The sequence below is a fragment of the Anabas testudineus genome, chromosome 10, assembly GCF_900324465.2.
Source record: "Anabas testudineus chromosome 10, fAnaTes1.2, whole genome shotgun sequence".
Classification (NCBI taxonomy): domain Eukaryota; kingdom Metazoa; phylum Chordata; class Actinopteri; order Anabantiformes; family Anabantidae; genus Anabas; species Anabas testudineus.
The window spans coordinates 23135995-23159876 of record NC_046619.1 but is presented as its reverse complement, the minus strand read 5'-3'; the positions used below and the strand labels follow the sequence as shown (position 1 = coordinate 23159876).

The window sequence follows — 23882 nt, the reverse complement described above, 5'->3', positions numbered from 1 at the left end:
TACATCCTACAACTGCAGAGTCATCAGAGAACTTCTGAAGATGACAGGACTCTGAGTTGTACCTGAAGTCTGAGGTGTACAGGGTGAAGAGGAATGGAGACAGAACTGTCCCCTGTGGAGCACCTGTGCTACAGATCACAGTGTCAGACACACAGTTCTGCAGGCAGATGTACTGTGGGCGGTTAGTGAGGTAGTCCATGATCCAGGAAATCAGGGGAGTGTTGACTTGCATGTTTTTTAATTTCTCTCCCAGCAGTGCAGGATGGATGGTGTTGAATGCACTGGAGAAATCAAAAAACATGATCCTCACTAAGCCTCCAGGCAGGTCCAGGTGGGTGTAGGTGCGATGGAGAAGGTGTATGATGGCATCATCCACTCCAATATGGGGTTGGTAAGCAAACTGGAGGGGGTCAAGTGAGGGTTTAACCAGAGGTCGGAGGGACTCCAGGATCAGCCTCTCAAAAGCCTTCATGATGTGTGATGTCAGAGCCACTAGTCTGAAGTCATTGAGGACTCTGGGACGTGGCGTCTTATTCACTGGAACCAGGCACGACTTTTTCCACCCTAGTTATATTCTATAAGGTCTTAAACCTTAAACACTGTAAAGTGCCTTAAGAGGACTTCTGTTGTGATTTAGCGCAATATAAATAAAATTGAATTGAATAAATCATTTAGACAAGATAATACCCATGTAAGCAGTTTTTGTTATTTACACTGAACACTGAAAAAAAGTAAAATGCTGCACCTGTGATCTTTTCAACCACCTATTGTCATCCAGGTATTTGGAGACCCGATGCTTCGTATGACCTGAAGTAAAGGTGGTTGTGTGGCTGTCACACTGTGTCTTGACGAAGCATTAGACTATTTCAATTCAAAACATTCAGAATGAACTGTATCAGTTGTATTTTCGAAACATGGCAATAAAACTTGGTCTGACCTCGGATTTATTTCAACTTTATTTTTCAGCAAAAAAACTGTGACTCAGTCATATTTGTGGTTTCAGTCTCTGTCAGTGTGATGGGAACCAGCTGCTCGTCTGTTCAACATCAAACTGAATTCAGATCGGATGAGTCATGTTTGAATGTGTGCAGGTTTTGTCGGATCACTGGAAACAGCTGACTACTTTAAAAACAGTTTGTGTGCAGACACACACGTTTCCAGCTTTCTTCACAGAACAATAAAGAACCAGTCTGCAGTGTTCAACCAAACTTTGATGCTTGTTTGTTACACACTTAGAAGAATAAAGAGAAACTCAAGTTTCAGCTGAAAAAAGAAACTAAAAGTAAGAGCAAAAAATTAAGCACACTTCCCGATTAGAAACTTGTTCTAAAGACCAAGTACATTGTCGTCTTCACATCTACAACTTGTGGCCAACTTCTTGTGATTATAACTTTAACTGTAACCAATTTACTTCTTATGGAGTCACGTTATTCAGCCCCCATCGCAAAACAAACAAGAACAATATAAATAGTTAAACACAACCAATGTTAAAGTGGTTTCCCCAAATACTGCACAAAATGCAACTTTTAATGACTACTGCGGTCTCTAAACCATCCAACCCTTCATGACAAGCCTCTTCAGTACTTTGTAGAGAACCCTTCTGCTGCTCTGACCTGTTAACCAGACATCAGCCTCTGGCCCTGAGGAATGGGCCGAGATTCCTCAGGGACGATAGACTCCAGCGTTCAGAGTTCAACTCAGTTGACTGTGATGGCCGATCTACAATCTTCTAGTACTTCTTCTGCAACCAGTCCTTCAAGGACTTTGAGATATGATTGGGATCACTGACTCTGAACTCATTCTGTACTAGATTTACTTTGATCAACCAGCTTCTTCTCAGCTTCAGCTTGCAGACAGCAGTCTGACATTATCCTGCTGGAGAAACTTGGAATTCTTTTCCTCCACATGAAGGTGAACTGTCCAGATCCAGACCACACAGTGTGTGTTGGTGTGTGTGAATCACAGCTGTCACATAGTAGAGCAGTTATCAGTTAGCTAGTAGTTTTACCTCTGTGAGGATTTGAATCACTTTCAGCTTATTCACTGTTCAGTTACTGACACAAATGAAATTTCATACACCTACTCAGAAGAGCATGAAGGATATCAGAGAAACTGATTTTCAGTATATGGAGAGAGGATTGCATAAGTTATTACCACTGAAAATATTTGCACATGTCAGACACACCCACAGCCATGATCTTCACGCCTCTTTTTGCAGTGGTATATAAAGACCGCGCAGATTTGCAGAGGACACTGATCAACAGTAAAGTCCCACAATGAGAATGAAGATCACTGTGATGCCCCCATTGTTGCTGCTGCTGGTCTGCTCTGTCTCCACGGGTCCCACTACCACAGACACAGGAAAGGAACCTGCTGCACAGTCCAGTCTGCAAGACATCCATGCTGTGCTGAGAGAGCTGACCGTCTTGTTGGCTCAGCAGAAAGTGGCGATAGCATCCTTACCGAAACAGAATCAAGGTAAAGTATCGAGTCAGGGAGAGAAGTAACAGCGGGACACTTTGATTTTTAATTAACCTCTTAGGACCTGTGTACATCACATTTTAGGTTCTTGTGCGTTCTAGCTGATCACAACTGTTACACAGCCTTTCACAAATAGCATTGCTAGTTTTTAATGCAAAAGGTTTTGAATGTTTTATAATTTGTTGTTGTAGGCATATGATGAAACTGTTTGTGGAAAGATGATGCTTAGTTTTTATACTTATCAGGTTCCAATAAGCCCAAATAGCAAAGAGAAATAACACATGCATATCAAATTACAGCTTGGGTCTTAAGAGGTTAAAGCAACAACCCAACTCTGCACAAAAATGTTCTGATGTGTCTGTAAACATGAAGTTATGATGAAGCATGAAGTTTTGACTGTGTTTTAAGTAACTACCCTGCTGTGTCTCTCTTTGTCCAACAAGTGGCTTTCTCAGCTTCTCTGTTGGCTGAAGGTGAGGGAACCACTGGACCCTTTCTCACAGACACCCCTTTGGTCTACAAACATGTCGTCACAAACATTGGAAACGCCTACAACTCAAACACAGGTACTGTCAGGGACATTTTAGCAAGACAGATGTAACTAATCAACTAATGTTCCACAGGTGTTTTCACTGCACCGGTCAGAGGAGTTTACCACTTCGACTGGCACATAGCTCAGTACGCAAACGCTTTACATGCTACAGGAGTTGATCTGATGAAGAGCTCAGACCGTGTTTTTATGGCCTATGAGCAAAATACATTTGGTTTTGGGAGTTCTTCTAATGGGGTCAACCTGTTTCTAGAGGTCGGGGAGTCTGTGTACTTGCGTCTGTGGAAAAGCACAACACTGTTTGACAATCAGAGTCACCACACCACCTTCAGTGGCCACCTGCTTTTCCCCATGTGATAAGATGTTTTCATAATCTTAAAAATACAAGAGGTCCTTTCTACCTGTGGCCATCAATCTTTACAATTTCTCCCAATATTTATGGCATATTCGTGTTATCACTCCACCCTGGACTATTATCATTGATCAATTTTCATCCATTTTCTGTGTATACACTGAGTTTTCTGTATTGATGTTGTCCTGTATTTGTGTTGATGCATTTTATTTCTGGTTGTGGTTCCTTTTCTTTCTGTCTGAATTAAGAGCAACTGTATAAAGGCAAAACAATTTCCCTCTGGGATTAATAAAGTTTTTGAACCTTGAATCTTGAAAAATCTGTTGCAACATATAGAAATCAGATCCTGCATGACAAATATTCATAAACATAATAATTAACAATTACATTCTTTGTTTTACAGAAGTTAAAGTAATTATTTTTTATGATTCTGTCGTTTGAGTTAAAGAATCATGGTTGTAGCGCTGTGATTAAAATCTTAGACATAGTAGTAAGAAATAAAAAGCACAGACAGGAAGGGGAACAGTGGGAAACTGCTGCTGGATATTTTTAATAATCTGAAAAAGTAATTTCAGATCAAATTACTGCCAAAAATGTGCTGTTAGCTTCCCTGGTGACTGTTCACGTCACCACACACACATAACAGGCCTACATTCACATGTACAGTTACGTCCAGAAGTTTCAGAACTTTTACTACAGTGGATTAAAAGAAATCAAGGTGTAATGTGAAAGTTTAGACTCTCATCTCTCACAAAAATACGGCCATTTACCATTTAAGACCTACAGCCATTTTTAGCAGAGTTCCTCCATTTTATGGGGCTCAGTGGTATCAACAGTTCATTCATTGTTTTATTTTCAAATCCATTGTGTTCATACTATATACTATATACATATACATATTCAAGACAAAATGATAAAATCATTGTGCAAATACCAAACTGTTGTGGTGAGTACATTAAAAGCACAAACTAATAAATTTGAACAAAAAGTGTTTTTTATGCATAATATGAAAATCCCCTGTATGGATATCATATAGCAACAAATCTGTGCAGCAGTACAGAGAAAAGTGATTTAGGGCTTAGTGCTCCTACATCTACCAACTAGAATGGTCACTACCTATGAGGACACACTCAGGGCCAAATATAACACAGGTTAGCCTGTCGGGATAAACTGCGGGCGTCACTGGCCCACGTCTCGTCCTTGACGGGCAACAAGCAGCTAAGATGGCGGCCGCCGTAGTGAGGAGTCTCGGCTCTAGCTTGGGCAAAAACCTCCGTGAGATCCGCGTACACCTCTGCCAGACCTCCGCGTCCAGCAAGGGGGCCAGGTGAGCGCTAAGAGTCGAGAATGGTTGGCTCTGTATGTCCAGAAGAATTGTTAATTATTAAAATTAGTTGAGCATCACCACTGCTAACTAGCTTCAGACTGACCGGAGTGTTAGCGGCTGGTTAGCTTAGCTTCAGACTGACCGGAGTGTTAGCGGCTGGTTAGCTTAGCTTCAGACTGACCGGAGTGTTAGCGGCTGGTTAGCTTAGCTTCAGACTGACCGGAGTGTTAGCTTAGCTTCAGACTGACCGGAGTGTTAGCGGCTGGTTAGCTTAGCTTCAGACTGACCGGAGTGTTAGCGGCTGGTTAGCTTAGCTTCAGACTGACCGGAGTGTTAGCGGCTGGTTGCTTAAACGTTTCTTCAACACATGCGGTTCTCGGACGAACCGAACACTTATTAGGGGAGAGCAACGTTATCTACAACTGTGAGACGATTAAGCTAAGTGTTAGCTAAAAGCATTAAAACCTGGACACTGAGTTTGAAGAGACGAGGTGCTGTCTTTCTACCTGGGAACAGGTGCAAATAACTTTCTAGTTATTATATAACTTATTATTTCAGTCTTAATATTTAAGCAGTTTTACAGAGAATGTTCTTAATCCTTAGTTTCCCTTCATAGGTTAAAAAGGTTTATCTTATCTTAATTAATAACTATCACATTTAATGTGATCACTGTGTGATAAAGCAGTTTCAGATAATCAGATGTTAAAAACCATATGAATTTGTAGTTTTTATAGATGAAATTTAAACATACTGTAAAACACTGACAGGGTAAGTTACATATGATCTGTGACAAGCTGTATTTAATACATGTGATGTATTTAATCAGTGTTTTAACTGTAAACCTTCAATCACCCTGATGATGTGAACTCTGACCTCTACTGCCTGTCACACTTGATGTTACAGAGACTTTGTGGAGCAGCACTACGTCACTCTAAAGAAGTCCAATCCAGACTTCCCCATCCTCATCAGAGAGTGTTCTGGAGTCCAGGCCCGGCTCTGGGCCCGATATGGTGAGTCTGACTCTAACTGGTTTTACCTGGAAGACACCTCAGTGGGTTATCCAATTAGATTTGATTGTGGAAATTCTTCTTTTAGCAAAGGTGATACAGGAACAAGTGAGAGTAGTGTTAAAGTGTGGTAAAGTTTATTATGAAAGGTTTTCAGCTCAGGGAGGAGAAAATAGTCTGAGCCTGATACTGAAGTTACAGCTCAGTCCTTACAAAGTCAACCTGGCAGCAGGGAGGACAACTAGAGGTGGTCAAAGTCAGAGCTGCTTGCTGCCTAAACACAAACCAACATCACTACTTTTGTTTTTTATTCTGACATTAACTGTGGGGGCGTAAAGCTGGTTCACTCTTCAACCTATTTAGAACACCACAGTAACAGATGGTGCACAACCGAGTTAGCAGTCTGAACACTGCTCGTTGCCATAGGATTCTATATAGAGATATATATGTATGGATTTGTAATTTAAAATTATTCTCTTCTCTTTTGTGCCTCTGACAAAAGCAAAAATACTCTGCACTTCATTACTTTTAATATTCAGAAATTATTTCTATTCTGCAGCTTCGTCTCGTAGATATAAAATCGTATCATTTACATACGTTGATTTCATTTCACCGCAGGTTTTGTCTCATGTCATCAAGTTTTTTATGGTTCTAATTGAAAACATGAGCACGAGATGACCCGGTAAAAAACAGCGTCATGGTACCGGTTCCAGTGAAACCTTTTAAACAGACAGAACCACACTGTGTGGTTCAGGTCCCTAGAGGAAAAGGAATGATCAGAGTGGAGATGATTGAGTACGTTAATGATCTTAATCTGACTTTAATAAAGATCTTTGGAGCACTCACTCTGCTTCAACATTTAGATCTGTCAACATTTAGATCCAAATTAATTATCATCATTAATTATTTTTCCTTGCTACCATTTAGGTGATCACTCAATCTCTGTAACATTCATGATGTTTCTGTTCTCAGGTTTTGGGAAGGAGAGCAGTGTCTCAGTGGAAAACATGTCAGCTGATCAGGTGGTCAAAGCTCTGCAGATGCTGGTTCAGTCCAAACCTTAACCCCCCCACCCCCCTCTGCTGGACGTGGTTCATGTCCAACTTGTCTGTAAATGTGTTGCTGTGAATAAAAATAATTATTACTAATGTCACTGTGTTTCCTGCTGTTTAGCTTCTGAGGATGAGAATGAGAGGTGCCTAGTTTGTTAGGATTAGAGTAGGTGGTAAAGTAAATTAAAGTTGATTTTACTTGGCTGCAACCAGGTTTCACATGGTTTTAAGGTGGTTTTCTTCTGTCCCTAAATAGCACTTAAGTGTGAGTGAGTGATTGTACAGCGGCTGTAATTAAATTGTGTTTTAACTGTAAACCATGGCTGCACATTGTAAACAGTTAATCTTAAGTAGTTATTGTCCCCCTGGGATCATAAGGACCTTACTCAGGTTCATGTAGTCAGCTCATCACCTCTGATAAAATACTTAGATCATTTATTAAAAATCAGTTCAGACTGTGAACGTCAGCTGTTATGGACCGTTTCTGTTCAAGTAAGTTTAAAATTTTCTTTTAACTGGCATAATGTTTTTGACTGGGTTTAAAATATGTAACTTCCAGCTTCTGATTGGCTGAACACGCGTAATCCAGGTACTCATCAGTGAGGGGGCCCGAGGACCGGGTTTGGGAACCACTGGTCTGCACGGTGCTGCGGCAGAAACACCAGCTGGTCCTGGAGGTCCAGAATGAGTCACCGTGAGTGAGCTGCAGGGGGCGCTGCTGCACTAGAAGGATAAGCTGCTATGGATTTAAATTATTTACTGCGGCTTCTGTCATTTCATGATCTACCGTCAGAAAATAACACAAAATTCAAGATTCTGATTGACAGAAACATTTTCAGTTCCGATGTTGGATTTTTTAATAAAAAGTAAAAACTTCCGAAAATTGTTGAGAATTGCTCCTGCACGCGTCGCTAAAGAGGAAGTGACGTAGGCCCCACTATCCGCCGCAGAAGCTAACATAGCAACGAAGCTAAGCTAAGTGACGAGCAGCGGAGCTAAAAAACAAACAGCTGTGAGGTTCCGTTTCTGTCCTTGTGACGGGAACAGAAGAGACTTCACTGCACAGGAGAGGAGCACCTTCCCGCGGAGATGCCCGAAAGTAAGTTTGAACTCCCGAAGTCTCTTAACTGCAGATGTAGCATGAAAACGTAATGTTAGCATTTGCTAACAGCTAGCATAGCTGTTGGATAAGTAGATACAGATGTGTTAAAAACTGATTAAATCGTTCACGAAAAAAGGAAATTAAATACATGTATAACTAAAACATAGGTGGTGTAACATCAGGTGGTGTTTAGGCGAAATCACGAAAACGTTGCGAGACGAAACTCTTGTCAAGGGAACATCACACCAGACTCCGTTTACATTTCTGCTGATTTTAAGTTGCCTCGCTCATCGACAAATACACAAGAGTGAAATTATGTGATTATCAGACTTTTAATACAAAAGGGGAATCGCTGATAACTCGAAATCACATGTGAGGCTAAAATCAGTGTAAATAAAAATGCTATAATATTTGTTGATATGTAGCTCAGCCCAGAACTCGGTTGTAATTAAACAGAGTTTCTCAGCTCACTGGGTTTGTTCTTTAACTCTAACGAATGTGTTGACTGAGTTTACTTAAAAACATTTTTTTAACACATTTAGTTGAGTTCTGCATCATGGAGAGTGTAGTCTGCAGATTGATCAGTGATGGAAATGTGAACCAGGTGTAGATTACTATTAAGTGTGTTCACTAACATTGTGTCTGTGTGTGCAGCTGAGAGTTACTCCAACCCTCTGGCTCCTGAAGGCCACGATGTGGACGACCCCAGAGCGGCAGCTCAGTGAGTATTCACCACACTATTTGGTTTCTGCAGGTCTTAAAGACAGAATTCATTTCAATTTTAAAAGACATTATTCAATAATGAACAATATCTTTTTTTTTTTTTGTTGGAACCTGAAAACGTTTGACTTATTTCTTACAAAGTGACTGAATAAATTATCTCCTCAGGTCCAAACTGACCAACGATGACTTCAGAAAGCTGCTGATGACCCCACGCGCAGCACCCTCATCTGCTCCCCCCTCCAAATCCAGACACCATGAGTGAGTGAAGGAGGAGAGAAAATCCATGTTTGCTTCACATCTGCTGTCAGGACTAAATCCAACATGTCACTGATGATGAATTTAGTGACTTTTATGTTATTTCTTCCCAGAATGCCAAGGGACTACAACGAGGATGAGGATCCAGCAGCAAGGAGGAGGAAGAAGAAGAGGTGAGTATTTATGTTACTTATAAAATAACGTCTTCATCAACTTCTAAAGAGACATCAGCAGTCAACCAGTGTGAGACTGTTTCAGTGAAGACAGTTCTGCAGTTCAGATTCCCTGTTTTCAGTCGTTAAACTAAGTTAACCAGCTGCTTGCTTCATGGTTGTGGCAGTAAGGATTGGCTGTTAATTGGTGATTGTTTTGTTTCAGCTACTATGCTAAGCTACGTCAGCAGGAGATGGAGCGGGAGAGAGAGCTGGCTGAGAAGTACAGAGACCGAGCACGAGAGAGACGAGACGGAGTCAACAAAGATTACGAAGAGACAGAGCTGATCAGCACCACGGCCAACTACAGAGCTGTGGGACCCACCGCTGAGGCGTGAGTACTGCTAATGGTAACAGTACTGCCATCGTACACACACGACAGTACTGCTAAGTACAGACTGCCATCGTTTTATAAATATATAATTAGCCAGTCCCTTCAAACAGATGCACAGGACCAGGTACTGTGGCCTCTCAGGCCCTCTGTGACACTGATGTCGTGGCTTGAGATGTACTCCTGAGACAACTGCAGTGTCAGATGGGAATCAGCTGTTTCTCCACTTGCGTTTCTTTTTGTCTCATTTTGTTTTTCAGAAAGATGTATGCAGCTCCTGGTACAATATATGTACCTTTTTTCTGTCTCTGATGTCCTCGGTATTTCCTGTGTCTATTTTAGAGATAAATCGGCAGCAGAGAAACGTCGTCAGCTAATCCAGGAGTCTAAGTTCTTGGGAGGTGACATGGAGCACACTCACTTGGTGAAAGGTCTGGACTTCGCTCTGCTGCAGAAGGTCAAACACAAATATTATTATTTTATATTTTCTCCAACAGTAAAAACTGCCTGGAGTGTATGTTGGAGTTTATACCTGGTCTTCCTTACCTGTGCGTTTTCAGGTGAGAGCTGAGATCACCAGTAAGGAGAAAGAGGAAGAAGACATGATGGAGAAGGTCCAGAAAGAAGCAAAGTAAGAGTCCACATTCAAACCATCAATCACCACAGCTGTGATTTAGAAGATAACTTCTAGACTCTGTTTACATAATTGTCTGCTTGTCCCCTGTCAATTACTGTGTTTTTTTAACATATTAATAAAAGAACATGTAGTAAAACCCTTTACGTCTTACTCTCATGTCCAACATAAGGAACAAGAGTTACAAGTGACACCAGAGTCTGATATCTGCACTATTACAGTGACAGTGTTTTACTCAGCAGCATCAGCACTGATCACATTGCTACAGAATTAATATTCAAAGCAACAGAACTTTCGATTAAACGCAATTCAGTCTTATTTTTTTATAACACAGAATCCGCCTCAAGGCTCTTTACAGTGTTTATGTCCTTCAGACTGAACTGTGTCTCTGACCTTTGACCTTTGTGTGTCTGTCAGGAAAGATGTGGAGCCTGAGGAGAAGATCGAATTTAAGACACGTCTGGGTGAGTCTCTTCAGACCTGGTTCCAGTCAGACTAGGGTCTGAACTGAGGGTTGTGTCTTCATGTGACATCTGAAAACAGTTCTTATCTCCAACATACTAACATCAAGGTTTCTGTTACTGTAGCAATATTATCAAGTTGTTGTAGGATAAAAAGTTCAAATGTTCCAAAGCTAAAAGACGAAATATTCCAGGCAAAATTTATATTTTGGGATAAACATGGCATATTGTGACAAAACAGAAGTTATTAAAAAGTTTACACAGAAAAGTTATTTTTTAAGTATAAAGTTTAAACTGTTAATTAAGTTTAATTAATTAAGTTTACCCCCCCAGGTAGGAACATTTACCGTGTCGTGTTCAGGTCCGGCCTGGCCGAGAGGAACGAACTCTTCCTGCCCGGTAGGATGGCGTATGTGGTCGACCTGGACGACGAGTTCACTGACACAGACATCCCCACAACTCTGATCCGCAGCAAAGCAGACTGCCCCAGCATGGAGGTACTGACGAATCGGAGAGCCTGTGATGTGGCATCTCAGCCACCGTTTGTCCCTTAAAGACATTTCTACTGATCTTTAACTGTCACAGTGATTCTGTGTTCGGATGTTGTCTCCTGTCTCTGTGTCTCAGGCTCAGACCACTCTGACCACCAACGACATTGTTATCTCCAAACTGACCCAAATCCTGTCCTACCTCAGACAGGGAACACGACACAAGAAGATGAAGAAGAAGGACAAAGGTGACAAAGACTGTTCCTCTGTTGGACATTGTGCTGTTAGTGCTGGATGGTTACAGCACGTTTTAGTGTTACTAGTTCCAGAATCTGTGCTGGAAGTGAGATTTGAACAGGAAACCAACTCCAGTCTGACAGACTGGAGTTGGTTTCCTGTTCAAATCTCTGTGTTAAACTGGGCCCAGTTCCACAGTTAACGAGACTAGAGCAGCTGTACAGCAAAGATCAGATCCTGCTGGAGACAGTAGAAAATGAACTGGTGTTTGTGTTGCAGGTAAACTGGACGATAAGAGAGCTCCCGAAGCTGATCTGAGGTCAGTTCAACAACAGGCATCAATATGAAGCAAACTGTTCCAACTTCTCTGTCTCCATATGACCATGTCTCTGTGTTTCAGTATCTTTGACGACATTGGAGACTACATCCCATCCTCCTCCTCCAAACCGCCCAGAGATAAAGACAGGCAGCACAGAGAGAGAGACCGAGACCGAGAGGACGACAGCAAGAGCCGCAGACACAGCTACTTCGAGAAACCACGAGGAGATGAGCACCAGGTCAGACGGGTGGAGATAGATGGGTGGAGATAGACGGGTGTATCTGCTGTTTATTATCTGACAATAGTGATCCCACGATGGTGGAATGAGCTGCCTATCTCTGCATGCTCAGCCACCTCACTTGCAATCTTTAAAAAACTGCTGAAAACAGAACTCTTCCGCATCTTCCTTTGTACTTAAAAAAAATAAAATAAAATTCTACTCTTTCTTTCTAACATCTCTTGAAACTGAAACACTTTTTCGATAGCACTCTGCTTTGATGTTGTTTCTCCTTGACTTAGATTTTGTTTGCTTGCCTTGTTCCTCACTTGTAAGTCGCTTGGGATAAAAGCGTCTGCTAAATGACTAAATGTAAATTTAAATTGTGACAATCTGACTCTGTCTCTGTTTCAGGTGATGGAAGTGGACACAGGTAAGTCTTTTCATCTTTCCTGTTCATCATGTATCAGTTTTTTTTACATACATATATTTTCCTTTTTCTTTTTGCACAGTTGTCGTCTGTGGGAGACGGTTGTACACTGGTTGTCAGTTTTAGGATTGATTTGAATTTTAAGGTTGAACTGTCCCAGAGCTGCACCTCAGACCTTTTAATCCCTGACACCCACAGATCCAGATCTTCTGACAGTGCCAGACTTCACATGTTCTCAGTGAGCTATTCCAGGAGGTGGAGCCGCTGAGTCTGTGATTTAAACTCTGTCTGTTGTCGCATCGTCCACAAGTTTAAATTTGTTATGTAGTGTATTTAGTTATTCTAGTTTTTGACTGAAATCTTTAAATCTTGTTTTATTCAGTTAGTACGATGGTGATTAAAGTGAAGAAGGTGCTGAAAAAGGTTTTGTAACAAACAAATGTTAATTAAAAAACTGATCAGGAGACACTGGGTGTCCCTCTTTCAGGTCCTGGATCAGTCCGAGAGCAGATCAAGATAATCAATGAGAAGTTTGCAGGAGCAGCCGGCAGCCAGTGGCAGAACCAGGAACCATATCCTTTTGTAGTGTTGGTCACAAGAGGAGCAGGCTGACAGTGTGTAGTACTGTGTGTACTGTTATTGCAGTATTATTTCTTAACTAGTGTGTACTGGTTCTCAGAGAAGAGACGGCGGCAAAGAGCAGCTGGGAGATTTCTTTGGAGGATCTAACTCATATGCCGAGTGTTACCCCGCTACGTAAGATAAAAAACACACAAAAATACAGAAAGATACACAAATACACAGAAAAATACACACAGAAACATAAAAGTACAGTGTCAGACACAGATGTTAACACTGTACTTGAAACCCTTGTTTGTGCAGGATGGACGACCTCGCCGTGGACAGTGATGAGGAGGTGGACTACAGTAAAATGGACCAGGTAACTGCAACTCCCAGCATGCATCAATGCTCTTTGACAGATGGCAGACTTTCTAAACTCTTCCAATAGAAATGGGAAAGAAAACTATAACCCTAAAAAGTAAAATGAACCTTTAAATAATAAAGCCATGTTGTCGTGTTTCAGGGCAACAAGAAGGGTCCTCTGGGTCGGTGGGACTTCGACACTCAGGAGGAATATTCAGACTACATGAACAACAAGGAGGCGCTACCAAAGTATGTGGGGCATTTATCCCTCATCTCTGACTTGCAGGCACAGCGAGTTTTTCTTTGTGTTGATTGTTAAGTTTCTCCCTGCAGGGCTGCCTTCCAGTACGGCATCAAAATGTCCGAGGGCAGGAAGACGCGACGCTTCAAAGAGACCAACGAGAAGGCAGAACTGGACCGACAGTGGAAGAAGATCAGTGCGGTGAGTGACACACTCACACTTTTTAAATAAAGAAAAAATAAAATAATGAAAAATCATGAACCTGAGGATAAACTGTGTGTTTCAGATCATAGAGAAGAGGAAGAAGATGGAGGCCGACGGGTGAGTTTCCTGTCTGCAGCTTCACTTTGGCGGCCTGGTGGCTCAGTGGGTAGATCATTGGCCTTAGATACAGAAGGTGTGTCCTTGAGCAAGACACTCCACGCTAGCTCCCCGGGCGCTGTATGTAGCATGTAACATGTAAATGTGACAAATGACAAATAAAGGCTGTTTCTGTTTATCCTAAAGAGCCAGTAGCTGGTTAGTGAAGACACTAAACTGTAAGTAACTGTTTAGTGAAGACACTAAACGGTCAGTAACTGGTTAGTGAAGACACTAAACGGTCAGTAACTGGTTAGTGAAGACACTAAACGGTCAGTAACTGGTTAGTGAAGACACTAAACGGTCAGTCACTGGTTAGTGAAGACACTAAACGGTCAGTAACTGTTCAGTGAAGACTGTAACCGGTTTGTGAAGACACTAAACGGTCAGTAACTGGTTAGTGAAGACTGTAACCGGTTAGTGAAGACACTAAACGGTCAGTAACTGGTTAGTGAGGACTGTAACTGGTTAGTGAAGACACTAAACGGTCAGTAACTGGTTAGTGAAGACACTAAACGGTCAGTAACTGGTTAGTGAAGACACTAAACGGTCAGTAACTGGTTAGTGAAGACACTAAACGGTCAGTAACTGGTTAGTGAGGACTGTAACTGGTTAGTGAAGACACTAAACGGTCAGTAACTGGTTAGTGAAGACACTAAACGGTCAGTCACTGGTTAGTGAAGACACTAAACGGTCAGTAACTGTTCAGTGAAGACTGTAACCGGTTTGTGAAGACACTAAACGGTCAGTAACTGGTTAGTGAAGACTGTAACCGGTTAGTGAAGACACTAAACGGTCAGTAACTGGTTAGTGAGGACTGTAACTGGTTAGTGAAGACACTAAACGGTCAGTAACTGGTTAGTGAAGACACTAAACGGTCAGTAACTGGTTAGTGAAGACACTAAACGGTCAGTAACTGGTCAGTGAAGACACTAAACGGTCAGTAACTGGTCAGTGAAGACACTAAACGGTCAGTAACTGGTCAGTGAAGACACTAAACGGTCAGTAACTGGTCAGTGAAGACACTAAACGGTCAGTAACTGGTTAGTGAAGACTGTAACTGGTTAGTGAAGACACTAAACGGTCAGTAACTGGTCAGTGAAGACACTAAACGGTCAGTAACTGGTCAGTGAAGACACTAAACGGTCAGTAACTGGTCAGTGAAGACACTAAACGGTCAGTAACTGGTTAGTGAAGACACTAAACGGTCAGTAACTGGTCAGTGAAGACACTAAACGGTCAGTAACTGGTCAGTGAAGACACTAAACGGTCAGTAACTGGTTAGTGAAGACTGTAACTGGTTAGTGAAGACACTAAATGGTCAATAACTGGTTAGTGAAGACTGTAACTGGTTAGTGAAGACACTAAATGGTCAGTAACTGGTCAGTGAAGACACTAAACGGTCAGTAACTGGTTAGTGAAGACTGTAACTGGTTAGTGAAGACACTAAATGGTCAATAACTGGTTAGTGAAGACTGTAACTGGTTAGTGAAGACACTAAATGGTCAATAACTGGTTAGTGAAGACACTAAATGGTCAATAACTGGTTAGTGAAGACTGTAACTGGTTAGTGAAGACACTAAATGGTCAATAACTGGTTAGTGAAGACACTAAACGGTCAGTAACTGGTTAGTTAATGATGTGTTTGTTTGTTTGTTCTGTTTTTTGTTTTTTCAGGGTGGACGTGAAGCGGCCCAAATACTGACAACCTCCTTCCTTTGTGTCCTTTACACTTCGTTCCCTCCGTCCCTTCTCTCCTCCTGGTGTTGGAGACACAGGATAAATATTGATTAGTTATTGATCAGTTATTAACAGATGTATTATTAATGTGTTGGTCTGTAACTTGCTGATCGATCAGCTTTTGTTGTTATTGTCATTAAATAGGATTTTAGCTGTGAATGATCTATTGATCTACATATTAATATTGATTATGTTATGATTAGATCTTGAACAGATGTCATCAATAAGCATCAGAACACGTCAATAAAAGCTCAGTAACCTCAGTTTACCTGCAGTTTGTGTTTTCTGTTTAGAGGCAGGACCAGACTCGGCTAATGTTTGTACTTTGGACGTGTTTTCACCGTGTGTTAGTTTCACACAATCAGCAGGTTGATAAAGTAGATCAAAGCCTTGAAGGATGTACCGCTGTCTTTTCTGTATTTTATTATTTTTATTACTTTTGTGTAGATGAGTTACTAGTTTTGAAATTAAGTTCTACCCTCTCAGATCATGTTCGACAGAGTTTTTTTCTCCGTTTTTACCTTTGGATTCATACATTCACTCATCTGAAAGACCAGGGCTCAACAGCTGCTCCATCACCATGGAGACAGCTCCTTTGTTTACACCCGGGATGAGCTGATCTTACTGAGGACGGCTGGACTTCAAACATCCCAGAGAATATCAGGAGGTCAACGAGGGGATGAAGAGGAGGCAAAAAACAGCAGGGAGGAAATTAAAGGAAAGGGGGGGGGGGGTTCTCATTAACAACAGGTGGTGCCATCCTGGTCCTGTAACTGTGAAAGAGCGTGTATGCAGCCCCGATATTGAACTTTTGGCTGTGGGACTTCGTCCATATTATTTGACCAGTATTTTCTCACACCATATTAATCACCGTTTACGTTCCTCCATCCGCTAACGCCGCTGCTGCGTGTGACGTCATTTAGACGGTCACCTCCAGCCTGCAGACCAGACACCCTGACGCCTTCTTTATGATCTCTGGAGACTTTAATCACGCCACACTCAATAAGACACTTCCTACCTTTACCCAGTTTGTGAGCTGTCCCACCAGGGGGGAGAGGACATTGGATCTGATGTATGCTAATGTTAAAGATGCCTACAGCTCCACTGCCCTCCCCCCTCTGGGAAAGTCAGATCACAACCTGGTACATCTCCTACCACAATACACACCTTTGGTTCAGAGGCAGCCTGCCACCATTAAGACAGTAAAGAGGTGGACAGAGGGGGCACACCTTGCCCTGCAGGGATGAAGAGACAGACTGGAAGACTCTCTGTGAACCTCATGGTGAGGACATCGATGGACTGACGGACTGCATCTCTGACTACATTAATTTCTGTGTGGACACCCAGGTACCCACAAAAACCATGTGCTGCTTCCCAAACAATAAGCCCTGGGTCACTAAGGACATTAAAGTCATCCTGAATGACAAAAAGAAGGCATTCAGATCAGGAGACAGGGAGGCAGCAAAGAGGGTCCAGAGACTGCTGTCTGTCAGGATCAGGGAGGGGAAGGAGGTTTACAGGAAAGAACTGGAACAACGCCTTCAACAGAACAACACCAGACTGGAAGACTCTCTGTGAACCTCATGGTGAGGACATCGATGGACTGACGGACTGCATCTCTGACTACATTAATTTCTGTGTGGACACCCAGGTACCCACAAAAACCATGTGCTGCTTCCCAAACAATAAGCCCTGGGTCACTAAGGACATTAAAGTCATCCTGAATGACAAAAAGAAGGCATTTAGATCAGGAGACAGGGAGGCAGCAAAGAGGGTCCAGAGACTGCTGTCTGTCAGGATCAGGGAGGGGAAGGAGACGTACAGGAAAAATCTGGAACAAAACCTTCAACAGAACAACACCAGGGAGGTTTGGAGGGACATGAGGACCATCACTGGCTACAAGTCCAGCAGCCAGGAGAATGTGGGGACTGTGGACCGAGCCAATGAATTGAATCATTTTTTCAATCGATTCCAGGCTGAGCCACAGAGCCCACTTCAGTTCACCAACTGCTCCTCAGTCCCTCCCCCACACGACTCAGCCACCACCCAAACAATCTCAGCTGAGCAGGTGAGAAGAGAGCTGAACAAGCTTCACCCCACAAAAGCTGCAGGTCCTGATGGAGTCAGCCCAAGGGTGCTGAAAGCCTGTGCTCCTCAGCTATGTGGAGTTCACTAACACATTTCATGGGTGACTCCATCATACATCTGCTCCATCGCCTGGGGGCGTAGTGAGGATCATGTTTTTTGATTTCTCAGAAACCTGTAGTTGTAGAATGTATTAAGGGTGGAGATGCGAAACAGAGTACCAGGGAGTGGTGGACAGTTTTGTTGACTGGTGTGGACTCAACCATCTTCAACTGAACATCAGTAAAACAAAGGAGCTGGTGATGGACTTCAGGAAATCTGGGAGTCCTATCATCCCTGTCTCTATACAGGGAGGGGGTGGAGGTCGTGTCCGAGTACAAATACCTGGGAGTGTACTTGGACAACAAACTGGACTGGACTAAGGACTCAGCAGCATTGTACAGAAAGGCTCAGAGCCGGATGTACTTCCTGAGGAGATTCAGGTCCTTCAACATCTTCAGCACCACGCTGCGGATGTTTTATGAGTCTGTGGTGGCCAGTGTCATCTTCTATGCTGTGGTCTGCTGGGGCAGCAACATGAAGGTGTCAGACACAAACAGACTAAACAAACTGATTAGGAGGGCTGGCTCTGTTCTGGGGGTGGAGCTGGACCCTTTACGTGTTGTAGCTGAAAGGAGGATGCTGTCCAAACTCCTCTCAATCTTGGACAGTCCCTCCCACCCACTGCACAGTGTGTTGGCTGGACAGAGGAGCACATTCAGCCAAAGACTTATTAACATTAAATGTTTTTGTACATTTTCTCCCCCCTCTGTGAGGGGTGGGGGAAGTGATAGTTGATGTTTTATAATTGCTGTCATTCCACCGTGGACTATAATTATTGACCCGTTTTCATTCCTCTCACATATTCTGTATATATATATATATTGAGTTTTTTCTATTGATGTTATTGTGTATTTATGTTGGTGTGGATCTTTCCTGGTTCTGGTTCCTTTTCTTTCTGTCTGTGTTGAGAACAACTGTAATGAGGCAAAACAATTTCCCTCTGGGATTAATAAAGTTTTTAGAATCTTGAATGAAAGCGCTGCATCAGATCAGGTCCTCTGGACAAAATCCATTTAGACCTGATGTTGGTTTTTGGGTCAGACTCTGAAATAAGTGGAAATAATCTGCGTGAGAAGAGTTTGAGACGTGTGTTGACAATGTACTAATTTGTGTTTGTTGATCTCGTTAAGGCTCTGCTGGGTCTACAGGAGTCAATGAGCTTGTTAAGACACAGGAGCTCATTAAGAGATCAAACTGTGTTTGTTGTTAATAGAAATATGTTGACTGACAACTGCACTTGTTAGTCCTCCAAATTACCATCAACAACGCTAACAAGGGTTTAATTAGTCTGAGAATGTTCGCGTGTTGACGGACAGCTGGACTCATAAATATGCATCTGGATGTTTCTGAAGGTTCTAAGGAGATGTTAACGAGCAGCTAACGAGGTCTCAGAGCTCCACCCCTCAGCAGCTCAAACAGGAAATTGATTTTTGAACCTGACAAACATCAAACACAAAGTTTGACTGTTTTTATCTGAAGATTTTTATATTTAGCAGTTGGTTCATTCAGGTTTTTGGTTTTGACTCTTAATATTAAGCAGAAAAGTTTTAACATCTTCACGTTGGTGAAGATTCTCAGTCGTCCAGGTGAAGTTATCTGAAAGTTGAGTCATGGCAACTGGACTTCCTTTTAGTTAGGTTGAAACGTCTCTCTACTCATCAAGTAAATCAAGGAATGGAACAAGTCTGCCTGCAATAACTAACTGGACTCCATATTAACTTAAAGACATTAACTGTTATACTGGACTGCTGCCTACACAGCATGTAATCACCCATATGAGGATGGGTTCCCTGTTGAGTCTGGTTCCTCTCAAGGTTTCTTCCTGTTGCCTTCTCAGGGAGTTTTTCCTTGCCACCGTCGCCCTCGGCTTGCTCATCAGGGACAATCTGATTATTATGATTCTTACACATTCACTGTTCATGTACTGTTCTTTGGTTGTGTAAAGCTGCTTTGTGACAATGTCAATTGTAAAAAGAACTATACAAATAAATAAATAAATAAATAAGTAGCTTCTTCAGTCAGAAGATAGTTGGTTAGAGACACAAATTTATCCTCCAGGTTTGGTTAACTCCACCCCTTGCCCTGAATAGGCTCGTTAGGTGAAACAAAGGATGGGGAGGATGTGAAGGATGTAATAGTCACACCTCTGCCCACCCCCTCTTAACATCTAAAATGGGTCGTTAAGTGTGTCCAACCTGGTGCAGGTGTGAACTGATTCTGGTCTTTTTGGGGACAGATGAAAGGGCAGCATGATAAATAGAAGACAGGTTGTGTCTAAGTCCTTCACCTCTGTTGAGTGAGGGGGGGTTGATTTGCACATGCAAGGCTTCCCTCCCCCTTCTCTCAAACCACTTGTCTTCTCTGTTCAATATGTGAACCTCACTGTCCTCTAATGAGTGTCCTTTGTCCTTAAGATGAAGGTACACAGCTGATTATGGTCCTTAGGTGTTACTCCTCCTGTGTAGCGGCTGTTTAGTTTCTCCAATCTACAGCTCAGAGCATTCTACACTGCACTGGACCGCATACACTATATTGCTCATCTTGTGTTTTGGAGTCCGGTCTTTGGGGTGGAAGAGTTTCTGTCTAAGTGGGTTGGTGGGTTTGAAGTAGACAGGTATGCTGTGTGATTTAAACTCTGTCTGTTGTCACACCGTCCACAAGTTTAAATGTGTTATGTGGTGTATTTAGTTATTCTAGTTTTTGACTGAAATCTTTAAATCTTGTTTTATTCAGTTAGTACGATGGTGATTAAAGTGAAGAAGGTGCTGAAAAAGGTTTTGTAACAAACAAATGTTAATTAAAAAACTGATCAGGAGACACTGGTCCTGGATCAGTCCGAGAGCAGATCAAGAGTTTGCGTTGAGGTGGGGATGTTTTGTGCTCTAAGGTTCAAAGTCCTGATGACTCCTATTTCTTCCCCGGATTCTACCTGCTGCAGCCCACAGCTTAAAATACAATTAATTTAAAATTAGTAAAAGTTCAGTGTAACAGCAGAATCCACTCATTATCATGAACCTTTCAGACAGTCTAAAGCTGTTTTAATATTCGTATACAAATATTATATTGAAACCTGAAACTTGGTGAGTATAGTAACCGTCTCAGGAAGTGAGCGCTCTCTCTGACTGGTCCACTCCACTGATGTCGCGCTCTATTGGTCGCATTCATCATAGTGATGAACCAATCACACCGCACCCCGCTGTCTCAAAACACACACCTCTCTCTTTCTATAGCTGTGGGGACACTTACTGACATTATGCATTCTTAAATGTCAAACTGTGGCCCTGACCCCGACCTAAACCTGGTCCTGACTCTGAAACCAGGTCTGAACCGTCAGCTGGTTGAAAGTGTGAGGACCAGATAACGTCCTCACAGTGTAGAGCTGCCACCAAAACCACGTGTCGACGTAGTTTCATAAAGACACCCAGACGACAACCCAGTTCAGAGAATGAGGACGCTGGGTCACCTTTTGGCTTCATCGCCTCCAACACACACACACACACACACACACACACACACACACACACACACACATCATTAATGCTGTGTGTGTGAAATCTGGGCTAAAACACAGCAGGTTAATGTCATGGCACAATTCACACCTCCATCCATCACACACTGTAACACACACACTCAGCTGTGTGCAGGAGTTGGATTTGACCTTTCTGAAGTGATGGATTCAGTTCCAGTTTCCCCAGTTTCTTTGTGTTTTGACCAATTGGAGAGCAGATACGGCTCTGAGGAGAACAAAGAGAAACGTCTGCATCATTAGAAATTGGAGCAGAAACAGAAAACTGGACTTTCTCTGTTTTTACTGTGTTGTTTCTGTTTACACTGGAATAACTTTGTTTGCTTGGAGACTCAAACCTGGATTCAAAGTCTTGAGACTGAACGAGTTAGATCCATAGAGACACTAACCTAAACTAAACTAAACCTCCCCTTTATTTCTAAGATTCTCGAAAAGATAGTAGCGGGGCAGCTACGCACTTATCTATTTAAGATTCAAGATTCAAAATTCAAAAACGTTATTAATCACAGACAGAAATTGTTTTGCCTCGTTACAGTTGTTCTCAACACAGAAAGAAAATGAACCAGAACCAGGAAACACTTTCCTCCACCCGCTCCAACCTGCCTGCACTCTCCTCTTCACCTCTTTTCCACACTCTCCATCACACTGAACTGTTGACTCTAAGTACTTAAACTCCTGCACCTTCTTCACCTCAGCCCCCTGTAACCTAACATTTCTACCTTGATCCCCCTCGTTCAGACATGTATTCTATCTTACTACGACTGACCTTCATGCCTCTTCTTTCCAGAGCAAACCTCCACCTTTCCAGCTGTTCCTCCACCTGCTCTCTACTCTCACTGCAAATCACAATGTCATCCGCAAACATCATTGTCCAGGGTGATTCCTGTCTGACCTCATCTGTCAGCCTGTCCATCAACATAGCAAACAAGAAGGGACTCAAAGCTGATCCTTGGTGTAGTCCCACCTCCACCTTGAACTCCTCTGTCTGACCTACAGCACATCTCACCACCGTCATACTTCTCTCATACATGTCCTGGACTACTCTGACGTACTTCTCTGCCACTCCCGACGACCTCATACAGTACCACAGCTCCTCCCTCGGCACCCTGTCATACGCCTTCTCTAAATCTACAAAGACACAATGCAGCTCCTTCTGACCATATCTGTACTTTTCCATCAACATTCTCAAAGCAAAAACAGCATCAGTGGTGCTCTTACGGGGCATGAAACCATACTGCTGCTCACAAATCTCCACCTTCTTCCTAAGCCTGGCTTCCACTACTCTTTCCCACAGCTTCATTGTGTGGCTCATCAACTTTATTCCTCTATAGTTGCTGCAGTTCTGCGTGTCACCCTTGTTCTTAAAGATCGGAACCAGAACGCTTCTCCTCCATTCCTCAGGCATCTTCTCACTCTCTAGAATCCTATTCAACAAACTGGTTAGAAACTCCACTGCTGCCTCTCGTAAGCACTTCCACACCTCCACAGGTACGTCATCAGGACCAACAGCCTTTCCACTCTTCATCCTTTTCAGAGCCTTCCTAACCTCATCCTTTCCAATCTCTTCTATTTCCTGCTCCACAACATCCACATCTTCCTTCCTCGTCATTTTCCTCGTTCATCAGCTCCTCAAAATACTCCTTCCATCTTTTCTGCACACTCTCCTGGGTTGTTAGCACCTTTCCATCTCTGTCCTTAATCACCCTTACCTGTTGCACATCCTTCCCATCTCTGTCTCTCTGTCTGGCTAGCCTGTACAAGTCCTTCTCTCCTTCCTTTGTGTCTAACCTGTCATACAGCTCATCGTAAGCTTTCTGTTTGGCCTTTGCCACCTCCCTCTTCACTCTAAGCTGCGCTTCCTTGTACTCCTGTCTACTTTCCTCAGTCCTTTCTACATCCCACTTCCTTCTAGCTAACCTCTTCCTCTGGACGCATTCCTGTACTTCCTCATTCCACCACCAAGTGTCTTTACCTTCTTTCCTCTTTCCAGATGACACACCTAGCACCTTCCTACCTGTTTCCCTGATAATCTCTGCTGTAGTTTCCCATTCATCTGAAAGCTCATCCTGACCACCCAGAACCTGTCTCAACTTCTGCCTGAATTCCTCACAAGTTTCTTCATTCTTTAACTTCCACCACTTGGTCTTCTTCTCTGACTTCCCTCTCTTCTTCTTCCTGACCTCCAGAGTCATCTTACACACCACCATGCGGTGCTGTCTGGCTACACTCTCTCCTACCACCACTTTGCAGTCACTAACCTCTCTCAAATGACCTCATCTACATAGGATGTAGTCCTCCTGTTCACTCCTACCTCCACTTCTGTATATCACTCTGTGTTCCTCTCTCTTCTGGAAGTAAGTGTTGACTACAGCCATTTCCATCCTCTTAGCAAAGTCCACCACCATCTGTCCTTCCAGATTCCTTTCCTTCACACCAAACCTGCCCATCACCTCCTCATCACCTCTGTTGCCCTCACCAACATGCCCATTGAAGTCTGCTCCAACAACAACTCTCTCTCCTCTGGGGATACTCTCTATGACCTCATCAAACTCACTCCAGAATCTCTCCTTCTCTTCTAACTCACAGCCAACCTGTGGCGCATACCCACTGTCTACATTCACCATCACCCCTTCAATTTCTAGCTTTATGCTCATCACCCTGTCTGAGACTCTTTTCACCTCTAGAACATTGTTCACAAACTCCCCCTTCAAGATCACTCCTACCCC

The 23882-nt window shown here is 42.8% G+C and overlaps 3 protein-coding genes across 3 annotated transcripts; all 3 read left to right on the top strand.

The window, feature by feature from the left end:
• The first annotated feature begins 2269 nt into the window (after nucleotides 1–2269).
• On the top strand, nucleotides 2270–3603 carry LOC113161042 (complement C1q-like protein 4). The gene is made up of 3 exons (XM_026358536.1): nucleotides 2270–2478; nucleotides 2925–2954; nucleotides 3105–3603. Exons 1-3 carry the CDS (start codon nucleotides 2277–2279, stop codon nucleotides 3386–3388), a joined length of 516 nt encoding a protein of 171 aa, XP_026214321.1. The 5' UTR covers nucleotides 2270–2276; the 3' UTR covers nucleotides 3389–3603.
• A 958-nt stretch (nucleotides 3604–4561) lies between these two features.
• Nucleotides 4562–6870, top strand: ndufa2 (NADH:ubiquinone oxidoreductase subunit A2). The gene is made up of 3 exons (XM_026358537.1): nucleotides 4562–4710; nucleotides 5614–5720; nucleotides 6690–6870. Exons 1-3 carry the CDS (start codon nucleotides 4607–4609, stop codon nucleotides 6779–6781), a joined length of 303 nt encoding a protein of 100 aa, XP_026214322.1. The 5' UTR covers nucleotides 4562–4606; the 3' UTR covers nucleotides 6782–6870.
• An 827-nt stretch (nucleotides 6871–7697) lies between these two features.
• On the top strand, nucleotides 7698–15706 carry ik (IK cytokine). The gene is made up of 20 exons (XM_026358529.1): nucleotides 7698–7868; nucleotides 8526–8592; nucleotides 8760–8852; nucleotides 8963–9022; nucleotides 9228–9395; nucleotides 9735–9849; nucleotides 9953–10023; nucleotides 10444–10490; nucleotides 10821–10984; nucleotides 11115–11223; nucleotides 11492–11531; nucleotides 11613–11769; nucleotides 12163–12181; nucleotides 12666–12750; nucleotides 12848–12934; nucleotides 13061–13118; nucleotides 13263–13351; nucleotides 13436–13544; nucleotides 13630–13664; nucleotides 15381–15706. Exons 1-20 carry the CDS (start codon nucleotides 7859–7861, stop codon nucleotides 15406–15408), a joined length of 1611 nt encoding a protein of 536 aa, XP_026214314.1. The 5' UTR covers nucleotides 7698–7858; the 3' UTR covers nucleotides 15409–15706.
• The last annotated feature ends 8176 nt before the right edge of the window (nucleotides 15707–23882 follow it).